Raw genomic sequence first — 12,714 nt, 5'->3', positions numbered from 1 at the left:
TGCAGTAATCAACAGTCAGGACTTTGAAGAATTTACTAGTGGAGATGGACCCCCTGAAGCTTCCACCGCAACATTGAAAAGGGAACCAGGTAAAGAGGTGGGAGCTCAAGGCTTGGGGTGCAGGAATCTCAATGAAGAGGCACTGTTTCCTGAGGCATCAATTCTCAGTTCATCCTATACCACAGACTCAGTTTATCCTGGCATCCCATTCTCTGTGTTTATTTTACCTGACATTTGGGATGTGCACTGTAATAAATTATCATATTTATATTTTTAAATTATGTGGCCTATTAATTCATAGGTCCTATAAATCAACCAATGCACCCATATATTAATTATATGGTAGTAATAGGCTAGCAAAGTAGTGAATTTATATTAAAACTAATTCTGTGACTATAAATATTTGGGTTTATACAGTTTTTTCTACAGAGAAGAGAAAGCCAAATATTTCTTTATTGGATGGTCATATTGTCATCTAATCACAAAGTTTGAATAGTGTTGATGGTCAATTCCTCCAGCTCTCCTGTGTTAGCAGAAATGAATAAGATGTTTTGAAACCCCAAATGTTGTATTTTAGTGAGTTCTTCAGCAAGTCATGACATATAGAATGACTTTACAAAGGATCTTTGCAAATAGTGTTTTATCTTTTCCTTTACAACAACCCTTGGGAGTGAGAAAGATGGCCATTATTACTCTTGTTTTGAGATGAGAAAATAAAATCACACAAATATTTCAAATCTTCCTCAAAGTTACATGGAGATAAAGGGAAGGACAGGACTAGCATCCTTAATTTCCTGTTATTTCCTTTGTAAATCTGGAGCTCAAAACAGTTAACAAAAAGTTGTTTCTTCAATCCTGTGTATTGCGTGAGTGGTCATCAGATCTGTAGCACTTTAGTGTACAAAGTGGAGATTGGGTTTTCCTTCCTACTTTCCCAGAGGTATTGGAAACATGTCTTTTGAGGTAAACCCACTAGGAAAAGAGCTAAACACAAATAAAGATGTGACCTAGTCTTGATGTTATAAGATAATATTGTAAATAACACTTTTATTCTAATATTTCTCTATATCAATGTAAAACTAAGTTTTTTTTCAGTTTATAGAGTGCACATTGTGACTGTGGCTTAGTGTAGGCAAAGTGCTCTGAAAAGTGGTTCCAAAATAGGGCTATGGCTCAGACACAAGAGCTTATTTCAAGGGCCCAAGGGGCTAGAAGGGGCTTCCTACCAAAATGTTCCTTAACACAATATTTCCAAGATCTCCCTACAAAGAATCAGCAGATGAAGGAAGTGTGAAATGGCAATTGACGGGTAAGAGGTAGAACAGAGAGAAGTGTAGGAAGGTACGGGTCAAACAGAGCACTTGTGCTCTTTGCCATGGACTTGTCTCTGCTATGGGGACAGAGAATGGAGCATCACTAACCTACAAGGTAGGTAACTTAAAGGGACAGACCAGGTGTCCTGTTTGCAGGCCATAGTATATATGGATTTTCTAGATTTTTCAAGTTGTATTAGGGAATTCCATGCTACATAAATTCCCTGGGCACACACTGAGATATCTAAGAATCCTACTGCTTGTACAGTGATCAATAAACTACACTCCTTAGAATCAAATAAAGGAAGAGAGTCCCAAGAAGCCACCTGTTCATGACTCTAAATTGTATCAGATAAGATTGTATTTCTGGACAAATATCCAGAGTCTACAGAGCACAGGGCCCTGTTTTCATGATGAATCTCATTCTGAAGTTCTCTATATTCATTGATTCATTACTTCTGGGGTACCATTTTAACCATTTAGCTTTTTCAATCCTATTGCTAAACAGGAGGGGGCAAGGATCATTCTGAATGGTTGTTTGACTGGATGAGTTTAATCAATTGATACATTAAAAATTTAGCAATAATATACTAGTAAATAATATACTATTTTACTACACACTATCATATGTTAATGGTAAAGAGTTTATATTCTATAAAGCAGAGTACAATATTTCGCTAACACTTAACTATTGTGCCATTAATAGAAACCTTAGAATGTTTTAAAAGTATATTTTGTGCTAATATTAATTATTAATAGGATAAATGGTTTAGACCAACTACTTTCTAATTGAAATGATACTTAAATGATTGACTTACATTTTGATTTTCACTACTTTTGTGAATTAAATTTCACTTCTTTTCACAAAAACCTTAACGGGGAGATAAGGTAAGTAGATTATGCCATCTTTATAGTGTAGGAGATGTTAATGTTTGAGAGTCATTTACAATTTACATGGAAAGTAAATGGGAGCACCAGGCAGGAACCCAGCATTGTGGGGTTCAGGGGAGCACCAGAACTGGGTTCAAGTGCGAGAAAGAGAAATATGATCATCTCAACATTGAGTTTTCACAAACCCTATCTGCTCTGACAGTTGTCACAGACTCTGTAAGACCACTGCAAACAAAAACTGTTCTCTCTCTTTTACTTTATAGAATCAATCGATTTCAGAAAATCACCTACATCTGGAAAAATAGTTTGCAAAACAGGTAAGAGCAAGCGAATAAGAACATTTCATGGTTATAAATGAGCATGTCTTTTTTAATCTGAAGATTTATTTTAATTTTTTGCTACTTCTTTTATAGTAAATACAAGTTTGCTTTAATGTAAGATAGTTTGTATTTTAACTTTTGTGTTAGTAAGGCTGATGGCTATGACAAATACACCTAAAAGGTCAATCACTCAAACACAATACAATTTCAAATTATTTTCTCAAGCAAAGATTCCAAAGTGTTTTAAAACGTGGAAAGGTATCTATTTCACAAAGTCATTCTGTCAAGCATACAAATGAGAGATCTGCCTTCTTCAAGGTAGTCTTCAGATTTCTAAGACTACCTTGGGAAAGAAGCAGAACTAAAATATAATATAATGACAGACATGAACACAAATCCATAAGCTACCTGTAAAAGAAGAAGGAAAGCGTAGTGCATAATACGGAGGGCCAAAAAACATACAGAGAGATACTCTGCTTTTGTGGCTCAGTTGGCTTGGCAGCCTCCCATGCACACAGAAGTCTCTGGTTTGACTTCCCATCAGGGCATTTGCCAAGGGCTGCAGATTTTGTGCCCAATAAAATTGTGTTTAGGGAGAATCCAAGATGGCTGCTCGGGTAGGCAACTAGCCGCAGCCGCACACAACAATTTTAATAAAATACAACTAAAATATAAAATGGACATTACCCAGAACTACAGGAAAGTCGACTGACTGGAAATCCTACAACAAGAAGCAAGGAGAAAACCAGAAGGAAGCGCGGAGGAGCTGTAAAAGCCTAAGGTACGGAGACACGCGGCGCACGCGAAGAGGTCGGAGCCGGAGAGGAGGGAGGCCGAGTGCCTGGCGGGCGTTCCCTAGCGGAAAGGAGATAAAACTCCGACTGTGCTGGGCCTCCGACTGCTCTGAACCCCAGTTCCCCAGACCCCGGGGAACCAGGCTCAGCCATAGGGAGCCGGGCTGTAAGTCGGAACCCTGGGGTAGCGGAGAAAGGAGGTCCCGGAGGCGCGCACACTGCCCCCAGAGAAGGGACGGTCGGCTGTGCCGCGGGATTGCCCTGACGGGAAGGAGACTGGGGCTCCAGACTGCTCTGAACGCCACCTCCAACTCCACTTCCAACTGAACTGAACCCCAATACCGGGCTCATTGTGGGAGAGCATAGACTGTTTGGCAGCAGGCGAAAATCGAGGGCACCTTTCTCTCAGAGGCGCCGGCAGCGAGCACTGAAGGACCCGCATAGGGCGGGGCTGACGGAAGCCAAAGCTGCAGGCTCCACCCTGAAACCCCGTCCCATCTGTAACGGCGAAATGCGACAACAAAATAGATCACAAACGAAAGAAATGGAGGACAAAAAGCGTCTGGATATAGAGTTCAAATCTACGCTTATAAGGTTTTTCAAGAATTTCCTAGAAAAGATGGATAAGGCCTATGAGGATATGAAAAGAGATCAACAAGAAATGATCAGGGATCAACAAGAAATAAAGAATACATTGTCTGAAATAAAAAATATTCTACAGAGTCCTAAAAACAGAAGGGAAGATCGCAAGAATCAAGTCAAAGATTTGGAACATAAAGAGCCAGAAGACACTCCTCCACAGAAGCTAGAAGGCAAGAGAATCCAGAAAATTGAAGATAATGTAAGAAACCTCTGGGACAACTTCAAGCGAACCAACATCAGAATCATGGGGGTCCCAGAAGATGAGAGAGAGCAAGATATCGAAAACATACTGAAAGAAATAGTGACAGAAAACTTCCCCCACCTGGTGAAAGAATTTGACTTACAAGTCCAGGAAGCGCACAGAACTCCAAACAAAAGGAATCCAAAGAGGACCACACCGAGACACATCATTATTAAAATTCCAAGAGCAAAAGATAAAGAGAGAATACTAAAAGAAGCAAGAGCAAAGAAGGTAGTAACTTATAAAGGAGCACCTATACGATTGTCAGCTGACTTCTCAACAGAAACCATGCAGGCCAGAAGGGAATGGCAAGAAATATTCAAGGTGATGAATAGCAAGAACCTACAGCCAAAAATAAGCTACCCAGCAAAGCTATCACTCAGAATCGAAGGCCAGATAAAGAGCTTCACTAATAAAAAAAAGCTAAAGGAGTTCATCACCACCAAACTAGAATTATATGAATTGCTGAAGGGGGTTCTTTCAGAAGAGAAAGTAAACAAAGATAAAAATTATGAACAACAAATACGTAATTATCAACAAGTGAATCTAAAAACCAAGGAAATTAAAAAAATCTGATGAACAATATTAACTGTTGAATATAATAGAATCAGAGGTATGGAAGGGGAGTGAACTGACGATTCTTGGGGGAAAAGGGGAGAGGGGGGCGTGGGAAGAGACTGAACATAAACTGTGCACCTATGGATGAGTACAATGGGGAGAGGGGAAAGGGCAGAGGGTGGGGTGGGAACCTGGTGGAGGAGAGCAATGGTGGTGGTGGGGGAAGGAACATTTGTAATAATATGAAAAATAAAAACTTATTAAATAAAAAAAAAAAAATAAAATAAAATTGTGTTTAGGAGGCAGCTCTCATAGATGTTTCTCTCCCTCTCCCATACACACTCTCTCTAAAGTCAATAAGAAAATATATTTTTTAAAATAAAGAAATCAGAGAATCCCACTGAAAGTGAAATATCTTAGCGGACAGTGAGGGAAAAAATATTGACCTATAGGTCATGAGAGTTCAAAAAAGGCAGATCATGTAGGTCTGAGAACTTAATATTCCACACATGGGATTTTAGGGCTTCGCACACTTTTTATTGTTTCCGTTATTATGTCATTCACTGAAATCTTTAAGAAACATTTATTCCTTCTGCAGGGAGAAGTATTGAAGAGTCTTCAGGACTCTGTGCAGTGAAGAAGCCTCGAGTAATATGTGGCGCTGCAGTGAAATTTCTTGAAGTGCCTCCAGGATGTGGTGCCCAGGAAAAGCCCCTAGGACCCTGTAGCTCTACAGTGAGAAACACTGAAGTGTCTTCAGGATTCAGTGCACTGAATCAGCTCCCAAGAGCCCATAGCTCTTCAGTGAGAAACCCATTGATCAGTGCACAGAAGAAGCCCCAAGGATCCCGTAGCTCTGCAGGGAGAAACCCTAAAGTGTCCTCAGGGATCAGTGCACAGAATCAGCCCCGAGGACCCCGTAGCTCTGCAGTGAGAAACCCTAAAGTGTCCTCAGGGATCAGTGTACAGAATCAGCCTCCAGGAGCCTCTAGCTCTTCAGTGAGAGTTTCTGAAGTGTTTTCAGGGATCAGTGCACAGAATCAGTCCCCCAAAGCCTATAGCTCTGCAGTGAGAAACCCTGAAGTGTCTTCAGGCTTCAGCGCACAGAAGACATTCCCCAAAGCCTGTAGGACTGCAGTGAGAAGGCTTCAAGGTTCTTCAGGATTCAGTGCACAGAATCAGCCCCCAGGAGCCTCTAGCTTTGCAGTGAGAAACCCAGAAATGTCTTCAGAATTCAGTGCACAGAATCAGCCCCAAGGACCATGTAGTTCTGCAGTGAGAAACCCTAAAGTGTCATCAGGGATCAGTGCCCAGAATCAGCCCTCAGGAGCCTGTAGCTCTGCAGTGAGAAACCCTAAAGTGTCTTTAGAATTCGGTGCACAGAATCAGCCCCAAGGACCCGGTAGCTCTGCAGTGAGAAAATCTAAAGTGTCATCAGGGATCAGTGCACAGAATCAGCCCCCAGGAGCCTGTAGTTCTGCAGTGAGAGCTTTGGAAGTGTCCTCAGGGATCAGTGCACAGAATCAGCCCTCAGGAGCCTATAGTTCTGCAGTGAAAGTTTCTGAAATGTCTTCAGGGATCAGTGCACAGAATCAGCCCTCAGGTGCCTGTAGCTCTGCAGTGAGAAACCCTGAAGTGTCTTCAGGATTCAGTGCACAGAATCAGCCCCCAAGAGCCTCTAGCTCTGCAGTGAGAAACCCCGAAGAGTCTTCAGAATTCAGTGCACAGATTCAGCCCCCAAAACCCTGTAGTTCTGCAGTGAGAAACCCTAAAGTGTCTTCAGGGATCAGTGCACAGAATCAGCCCTCAGGTGTCTGTAGCTCTGCAGTGAGAGTTTCTGAATTGTCTTCAGGCTTCACTTCACAGAATCAGGCCCCAAGAGCCTCTAGCTCAGCAGTGAGAAACCCTGAAATGTCTTCAGAATTCAGTGCACAGAATCAGCCCCCAGGACCATGTAGCTCTGCAGTGAGAAAATCTAAAGTGTCATCAGGGATCAGTGCACAGAATCAGCCCTCAGGAGCCTGTAGCTCTGCAGTGAGAAACCCTAAAGTGTCTTCAGAATTCAGTGCACAGAATCAGCCCCAAGGACCCTGTAGCTCTGCAGTGAGAGTTTCTGAAGTGTCTTCAGGATTCAGTGCACTGAATCAGCCCCCAAGAGCCTGTAGTTCTGCAGTGAGAGTTTTGGAAGTGTCCTCAGGGATCAGTGCACAGAATCAGCCCTCAGGAGCCTATAGTTCTGCAGTAAAAGTTTCTGAAGTGTCTTCAGGGATCAGTGCACAGAATCAGCCTCCAGGTGCCTGTAGCTCTGCAGTGAGAAACCGTGAAGTGTCTTCAGAATTCAGTGCACAGAATCAGCCCCCAAGAGCCTCTAGCTCTGCAGTGAAAAACCCTAAAGTGTCTTCAGGGATCAGTGCACAGAATCAGTCCTCAGGTGCCTGTAGCTCTGCAGTGAGAGTTTCTGAAGTGTTTTCAGGGATCAGTGCACAGAATCAGCCTCCAGGTGCCTGTAACTCTGCAGTGAGAGTTTATGAAGTGTCTTCAGGATTCAGTGCACAGAATCAGCCCCCAGGAGCCTCTAGCTTTGCAGTGAGAAACCCTGAAGTGTCTTCAGAATTCAGTGCACAGATTCAGCCCCAAGGACCCTGTAGTTCTGCAGTAAGAAACCCTAAAGTGTCATCAGGGATCAGTGCCCAGAATCAGCCCTCAGGAGCCTGTAGCTCTGCAGTGAGAAACCCTAAAGTGTCTTTAGAATTCGGTGCACAGAATCAGCCCCAAGGACCCTGTAGCTCTGCAGTGAGAAAATCTAAAGTGTCATCAGGGATCAGTGCACAGAATCAGCCCTCAGGTGCCGGTAGCTCTGCAGTGAGAAACCCTGAAGTGTCATCAGGGATCAGTGCACAGAATCAGCCCCCAGGAGCCTGCAGCTCTGCAGTGAGAGTTTTGGAAGTGTCCTCAGGGATCAGTGCACAGAATCAGCCCTCAGGAGCTTATAGTTCTGAAGTGAAAGTTTCTGAAATGTCTTCAGGGATCAGTGCACAGAATCAGCCCTCAGGTGCCTGTAGCTCTGCAGTGAGAAACCCTGAAGTGTCTTCAGGATTCAGTGCACAGAATCAGCCCCCAAGAGCCTCTAGCTCTGCAGTGAGAAACCCCGAAGAGTCTTCAGAATTCAGTGCACAGATTCAGCCCCCAAAACCCTGTAGTTCTGCAGTGAGAAACCCTAAAGTGTCTTCAGGGATCAGTGCACAGAATCAGCCCTCAGGAGTCTGTAGCTCTGCAGTGAGAGTTTCTGAATTGTCTTCAGGCTTCAGTGCACAGAATCAGCCCCCAAGAGCCTCTAGCTCTGCAGTGAGAAACCCTGAAATGTCTTCAGAATTCAGTGCACAGAATCAGCCCCCAGGACTATGTAGCTCTGCAGTGAGAAAATCTAAAGTGTCATCAGGGATCAGTGCACAGAATCAGCCCTCAGGAGCCTGTAGCTCTGCAGTGAGAAACCCTAAAGTGTCTTCAGAATTCAGTGCACAGAATCAGCCCCAAGGACCCTGTAGCTCTGCAGTGAGAGTTTCTGAAGTGTCTTCAGGATTCAGTGCACTGAATCAGCCCCCAAGAGCCTGTAGTTCTGCAGTGAGAGTTTTGGAAGTGTCCTCAGGGATCAGTGCACAGAATCAGCCCTCAGGAGCCTATAGTTCTGCAGTAAAAGTTTCTGAAGTGTCTTCAGGGATCAGTGCACAGAATCAGCCTCCAGGTGCCTGTAGCTCTGCAGTGAGAAACCTTGAAGTGTCTTCAGAATTCAGTGCACAGAATCAGCCCCCAAGAGCCTCTAGCTCTGCAGTGAGAAACCCTAAAGTGTCTTCAGGGATCAGTGCACAGAATCAGTCCTCAGGTGCCTGTAGCTCTGCAGTGAGAGTTTCTGAAGTGTTTTCAGGGATCAGTGCACAGAATCAGCCTCCAGGTGCCTGTAACTCTGCAGTGAGAGTTTATGAAGTGTCTTCAGGATTCAGTGCACAGAATCAGCCCCCAGGAGCCTCTAGCTTTGCAGTGAGAAACGCTGAAGTGTCTTCAGAATTCAGTGCACAGATTCAGCCCCAAGGACCCTGTAGTTCTGCAGTGAGAAACCCTAAAGTGTCATCAGGGATCAGTGCCCAGAATCAGCCCTCAGGAGCCTGTAGCTCTGCAGTGAGAAACCCTAACGTGTCTTTAGAATTCAGTGCACAGAATCAGCCCCAAGGACCCTGTAGCTCTGCAGTGAGAAAATCTAAAGTGTCATCAGGGATCAGTGCACAGAATCAGCCCTCAGGTGCCGGTAGCTCTGCAGTGAGAAACCCTGAAGTGTCATCAGGGATCAGTGCACAGAATCAGCCCCCAGGAGCCTGCAGCTCTGCAGTGAGAGTTTTGGAAGTGTCCTCAGGGATCAGTGCACAGAATCAGCCCTCAGGAGCCTATAGTTCTGCAGTGAAAGTTTCTGAAATGTCTTCAGGGATCAGTGCACAGAATCAGCCCTCAGGTGCCTATAGCTCTGCAGTGAGAAACCCTGAAGTGTCTTCAGGATTCAGTGCACAGAATCAGCCCCCAAGAGCCTCTAGCTCTGCAGTGAGAAACCCCGAAGAGTCTTCAGAATTCAGTGCACAGATTCAGCCCCCAAAACCCTGTAGTTCTGCAGTGAGAAACCCTAAAGTGTCTTCAGGGATCAGTGCACAGAATCAGCCCTCAGGTGTCTGTAGCTCTGCAGTGAGAGTTTCTGAATTGTCTTCAGGCTTCACTTCACAGAATCAGGCCCCAAGAGCCTCTAGCTCAGCAGTGAGAAACCCTGAAATGTCTTCAGAATTCAGTGCACAGAATCAGCCCCCAGGACCATGTAGCTCTGCAGTGAGAAAATCTAAAGTGTCATCAGGGATCAGTGCACAGAATCAGCCCTCAGGAGCCTGTAGCTCTGCAGTGAGAAACCCTAAAGTGTCTTCAGAATTCAGTGCACAGAATCAGCCCCAAGGACCCTGTAGCTCTGCAGTGAGAGTTTCTGAAGTGTCTTCAGGATTCAGTGCACTGAATCAGCCCCCAAGAGCCTGTAGTTCTGCAGTGAGAGTTTTGGAAGTGTCCTCAGAGATCAGTGCACAGAATCAGCCCTCAGGAGCCTATAGTTCTGCAGTGAAAGTTTCTGAAATGTCTTCAGGGATCAGTGCACAGAATCAGCCCTCAGGTGCCTGTAGCTCTGCAATGAGAAACCTTGAAGTGTCTTCAGAATTCAGTGCACAGAATCAGCCCCCAAGAGCCTCTAGCTCTGCAGTGAGAAACCCTAAAGTGTCTTCAGGGATCAGTGCACAGAATCAGCCCTCAGGTGCCTGTAGCTCTGCAGTGAGAGTTTCTCAAGTGTTTTTAGTGATCAGTGCACAGAATCAGCCTCCAGGTGCCTGTAACTCTGCAGTGAGTGTTTATGAAGTGTCTTCAGGCTTCAGTGCACAGAATCAGCCCCCAAGAGCCTCTAGCTCTGCAGTGAGAAACCCTGAAATGTCTTCAGAATTCAGTGCACAGAATCAGCCCCCAGGACCATGTAGCTCTGCAGTGAGAAAATCTAAAGTGTCATCAGGGATCAGTGCACAGAATCAGCCCTCAGGAGCCTGTAGCTCTGCAGTGAGAAACCCTAAAGTGTCTTCAGAATTCAGTGCACAGAATCAGCCCCAAGGACCCTGTAGCTCTGCAGTGAGAGTTTCTGAAGTGTCTTCAGGATTCAGTGCACTGAATCAGCCCCCAAGAACCTGTAGTTCTACAGTGAGAGTTTTGGAAGTGTCCTCAGAGATCAGTGCACAGAATCAGCCCTCAGGAGCCTATAGTTCTGCAGTAAAAGTTTCTGAAGTGTCTTCAGGGATCAGTGCACAGAATCAGCCTCCAGGTGCCTGTAGCTCTGCAGTGAGAAACCTTGAAGTGTCTTCAGAATTCAGTGCACAGAATCAGCCCCCAAGAGCCTCTAGCTCTGCAGTGAGAAACCCTAAAGTGTCTTCAGGGATCAGTGCACAGAATCAGCCCTCAGGTGCTTGTAGCTCTGTAGTGAGAGTTTCTGAAGTGTTTTCAGGGATCAGTGCACAGAATCAGCCTCCAGGTGCCTGTAGCTCTGCAGTGAGAGTTTATGAAGTGTCTTCAGGATTCAGTGCACAGAATCAGCCCCCAGGAGCCTCTAGCTTTGCAGTGAGAATCCCTGAAGTGTCTTCAGAATTCAGTGCACAGATTCAGCCCCAAGGACCCTGTAGTTCTGCAGTGAGAAACCCTAAAGTGTCTTCAGGGATCAGTGCACAGAAGAAGCCCTCAGGAGCCTGTAGCTCTGCAGTGAGAGTTTCTGACGTGTCTTCAGAATTCAGTGCACAGAATCAGCCCCCAGGAGCCTCTAGTTCTGCAGTGAGAGTTTCTGAAGTGTCCTTAGGGATCAGTGCACAGAATCAGCTCCCAGGAGCCTCTAGCTCTGCAGTGAGACTTTCTGAAGTGTCTTCAGGGTTCAGTGCACAGAAAATGCCCCCTGGAGCCTGTAACTTGGCAATGAGAAGATCTGAAGTGTCTTCAGGATTTGGTGCACTGAAGAAGTCCTCAGGACCCTGTAGCTCTGCTGTGAGAAGTCTTCAAGGTTCTTCAGGATTCAGTGCACGTGATAAACTCCTGGGAGCCTGTAGCTCTGCATTGGGAATCGGTCCTGATGAGAAGGGTAAGGGCTTCCATTGCTGGGCTTTAAGACACTAGGAGTCTGGGCTCAGGGCTCCTGTTTCTCTGAACACACACCAAGGCCTTTGAGCCTATTATTGCCTTGATCTCATGCCATTTAAAAAGATATTTTATTGTTCAAAGCATTGCATATGTTCCTCCCTTTCCCTCTTTTAACACCCTTGATCCCTAAATACCTTATAGAATAAAGTAAACTAACAAACAAAATAGGAATTGACCTTCAGATTCAGAGAACAGAGTGATAGCTGTCAGATGTGAGTTGGGGTTGAGGGACTGGGTTATAAGGGTAAGGAAATTAAGCAAAGGGGAACATATACAGACGCAGATAGCAGTATGATGATTAACAGCAGGAGGATGGAATAGGGGAGGTACAAGAGGGTAAAGCGGGAGAGAATTGTGATGGAAGGAGACTTGACTTGGGGTGGTGAACACACAATTCAGTAGCATTGCATACCTGAGATCTGTGTAATTTCATTAACCAATGTCACATCAATAAACTCAATAAAATAAACAAAACTACAAAGAAAGAAATCACTAAAAATTGACGCTTATAATGGCTCTAGTTGAATGGCAATGTGTCTCACTCCTATTATTAGACATAAAATCTCCCAATGTGGTGGATTACATAGTGATGTCCACCTACTCACCATCTATTCTGTATAGAGTAGAGAAAGTGAGATAGTCAGCTATTGGTTAAATTTTTCACAAACATGTTCAAAATTAAATAGACTCTAATTATTGATAGAAGAAAAAGCTTCTGGCTATTACTATCAAATCTATTTATAGCATTTAATGATGATCCCCAGCATGACATAATGGTGATACTAGATGCCCAGTGCATAAAACTCATGCATTGAATGGGTTGGGAGGACCCTCAGCCTGGCCTGCATCCTCTCAAGTCCAAGAGCCTAAGCAGGCAGGCAGACTTCCCTCTCATAGTCTGGGACCCTCATGCCTTACCACCCATCTGCTCACTGCTGCTTACAGCTCAGCTTGCTGCTTCTTAGCGCTGCTGAAGGCTGGACAGGCTCCCACCACCGCCTCTGTGCTCACCAGCTGTGAGCCCCATATTCTACCAGTTGTTTCAAAGTTTGGTCAATTTGCATATTAGGGTTTTATTATATGAAATTTAAATGTCTTTGCAAATAAGATATCTATTTATGCTTACAACAACCAAAATGTTAGGCCAGATAACTGTATAAAATTTGCAACTCTTTTGGCTAAGTCTTTGTTTTCCTTTACTTCCAAATCCTGTG

The 12,714-nt window shown here is 44.5% G+C and overlaps 1 protein-coding gene across 15 annotated transcripts in view; it reads left to right on the top strand.

Annotated features, from left to right (window-relative positions):
- The window catches only part of LOC311626405 (uncharacterized protein), a 54,729-nt gene that overhangs the window by 26,746 nt on the left and 15,269 nt on the right, over nucleotides 1-12,714 (top strand). For 7 of the 15 annotated variants that reach the window (XR_014795678.1, XM_084891679.1, XM_084891676.1 and 4 more), the window contains 3 exons: nucleotides 6-89; nucleotides 2,468-2,521; nucleotides 5,358-11,441. Coding sequence is in view for 14 of the 15 variants with exons in the window: in XM_084891679.1 (XP_084747805.1) it covers nucleotides 6-89; nucleotides 2,468-2,521; nucleotides 5,358-11,441 (6,222 nt within the window). In the remaining variant the exon portion in view is untranslated. The remainder of the gene's footprint in view (nucleotides 1-5; nucleotides 90-2,467; nucleotides 2,522-5,357; nucleotides 11,442-12,714) is intronic. The other 8 variants (XM_084891673.1, XM_084891683.1, XM_084891674.1 and 5 more) reach the window with 8 other exon arrangements.

This window comes from Pipistrellus hanaki (assembly GCF_964339955.1).
Source record: "Pipistrellus hanaki genome assembly, chromosome: 8".
NCBI lineage: Eukaryota > Metazoa > Chordata > Mammalia > Chiroptera > Vespertilionidae > Pipistrellus > Pipistrellus hanaki.
The sequence above is the reverse complement of the archived record's forward strand: the minus strand, read 5'-3'. Positions and strand labels throughout refer to the sequence as shown.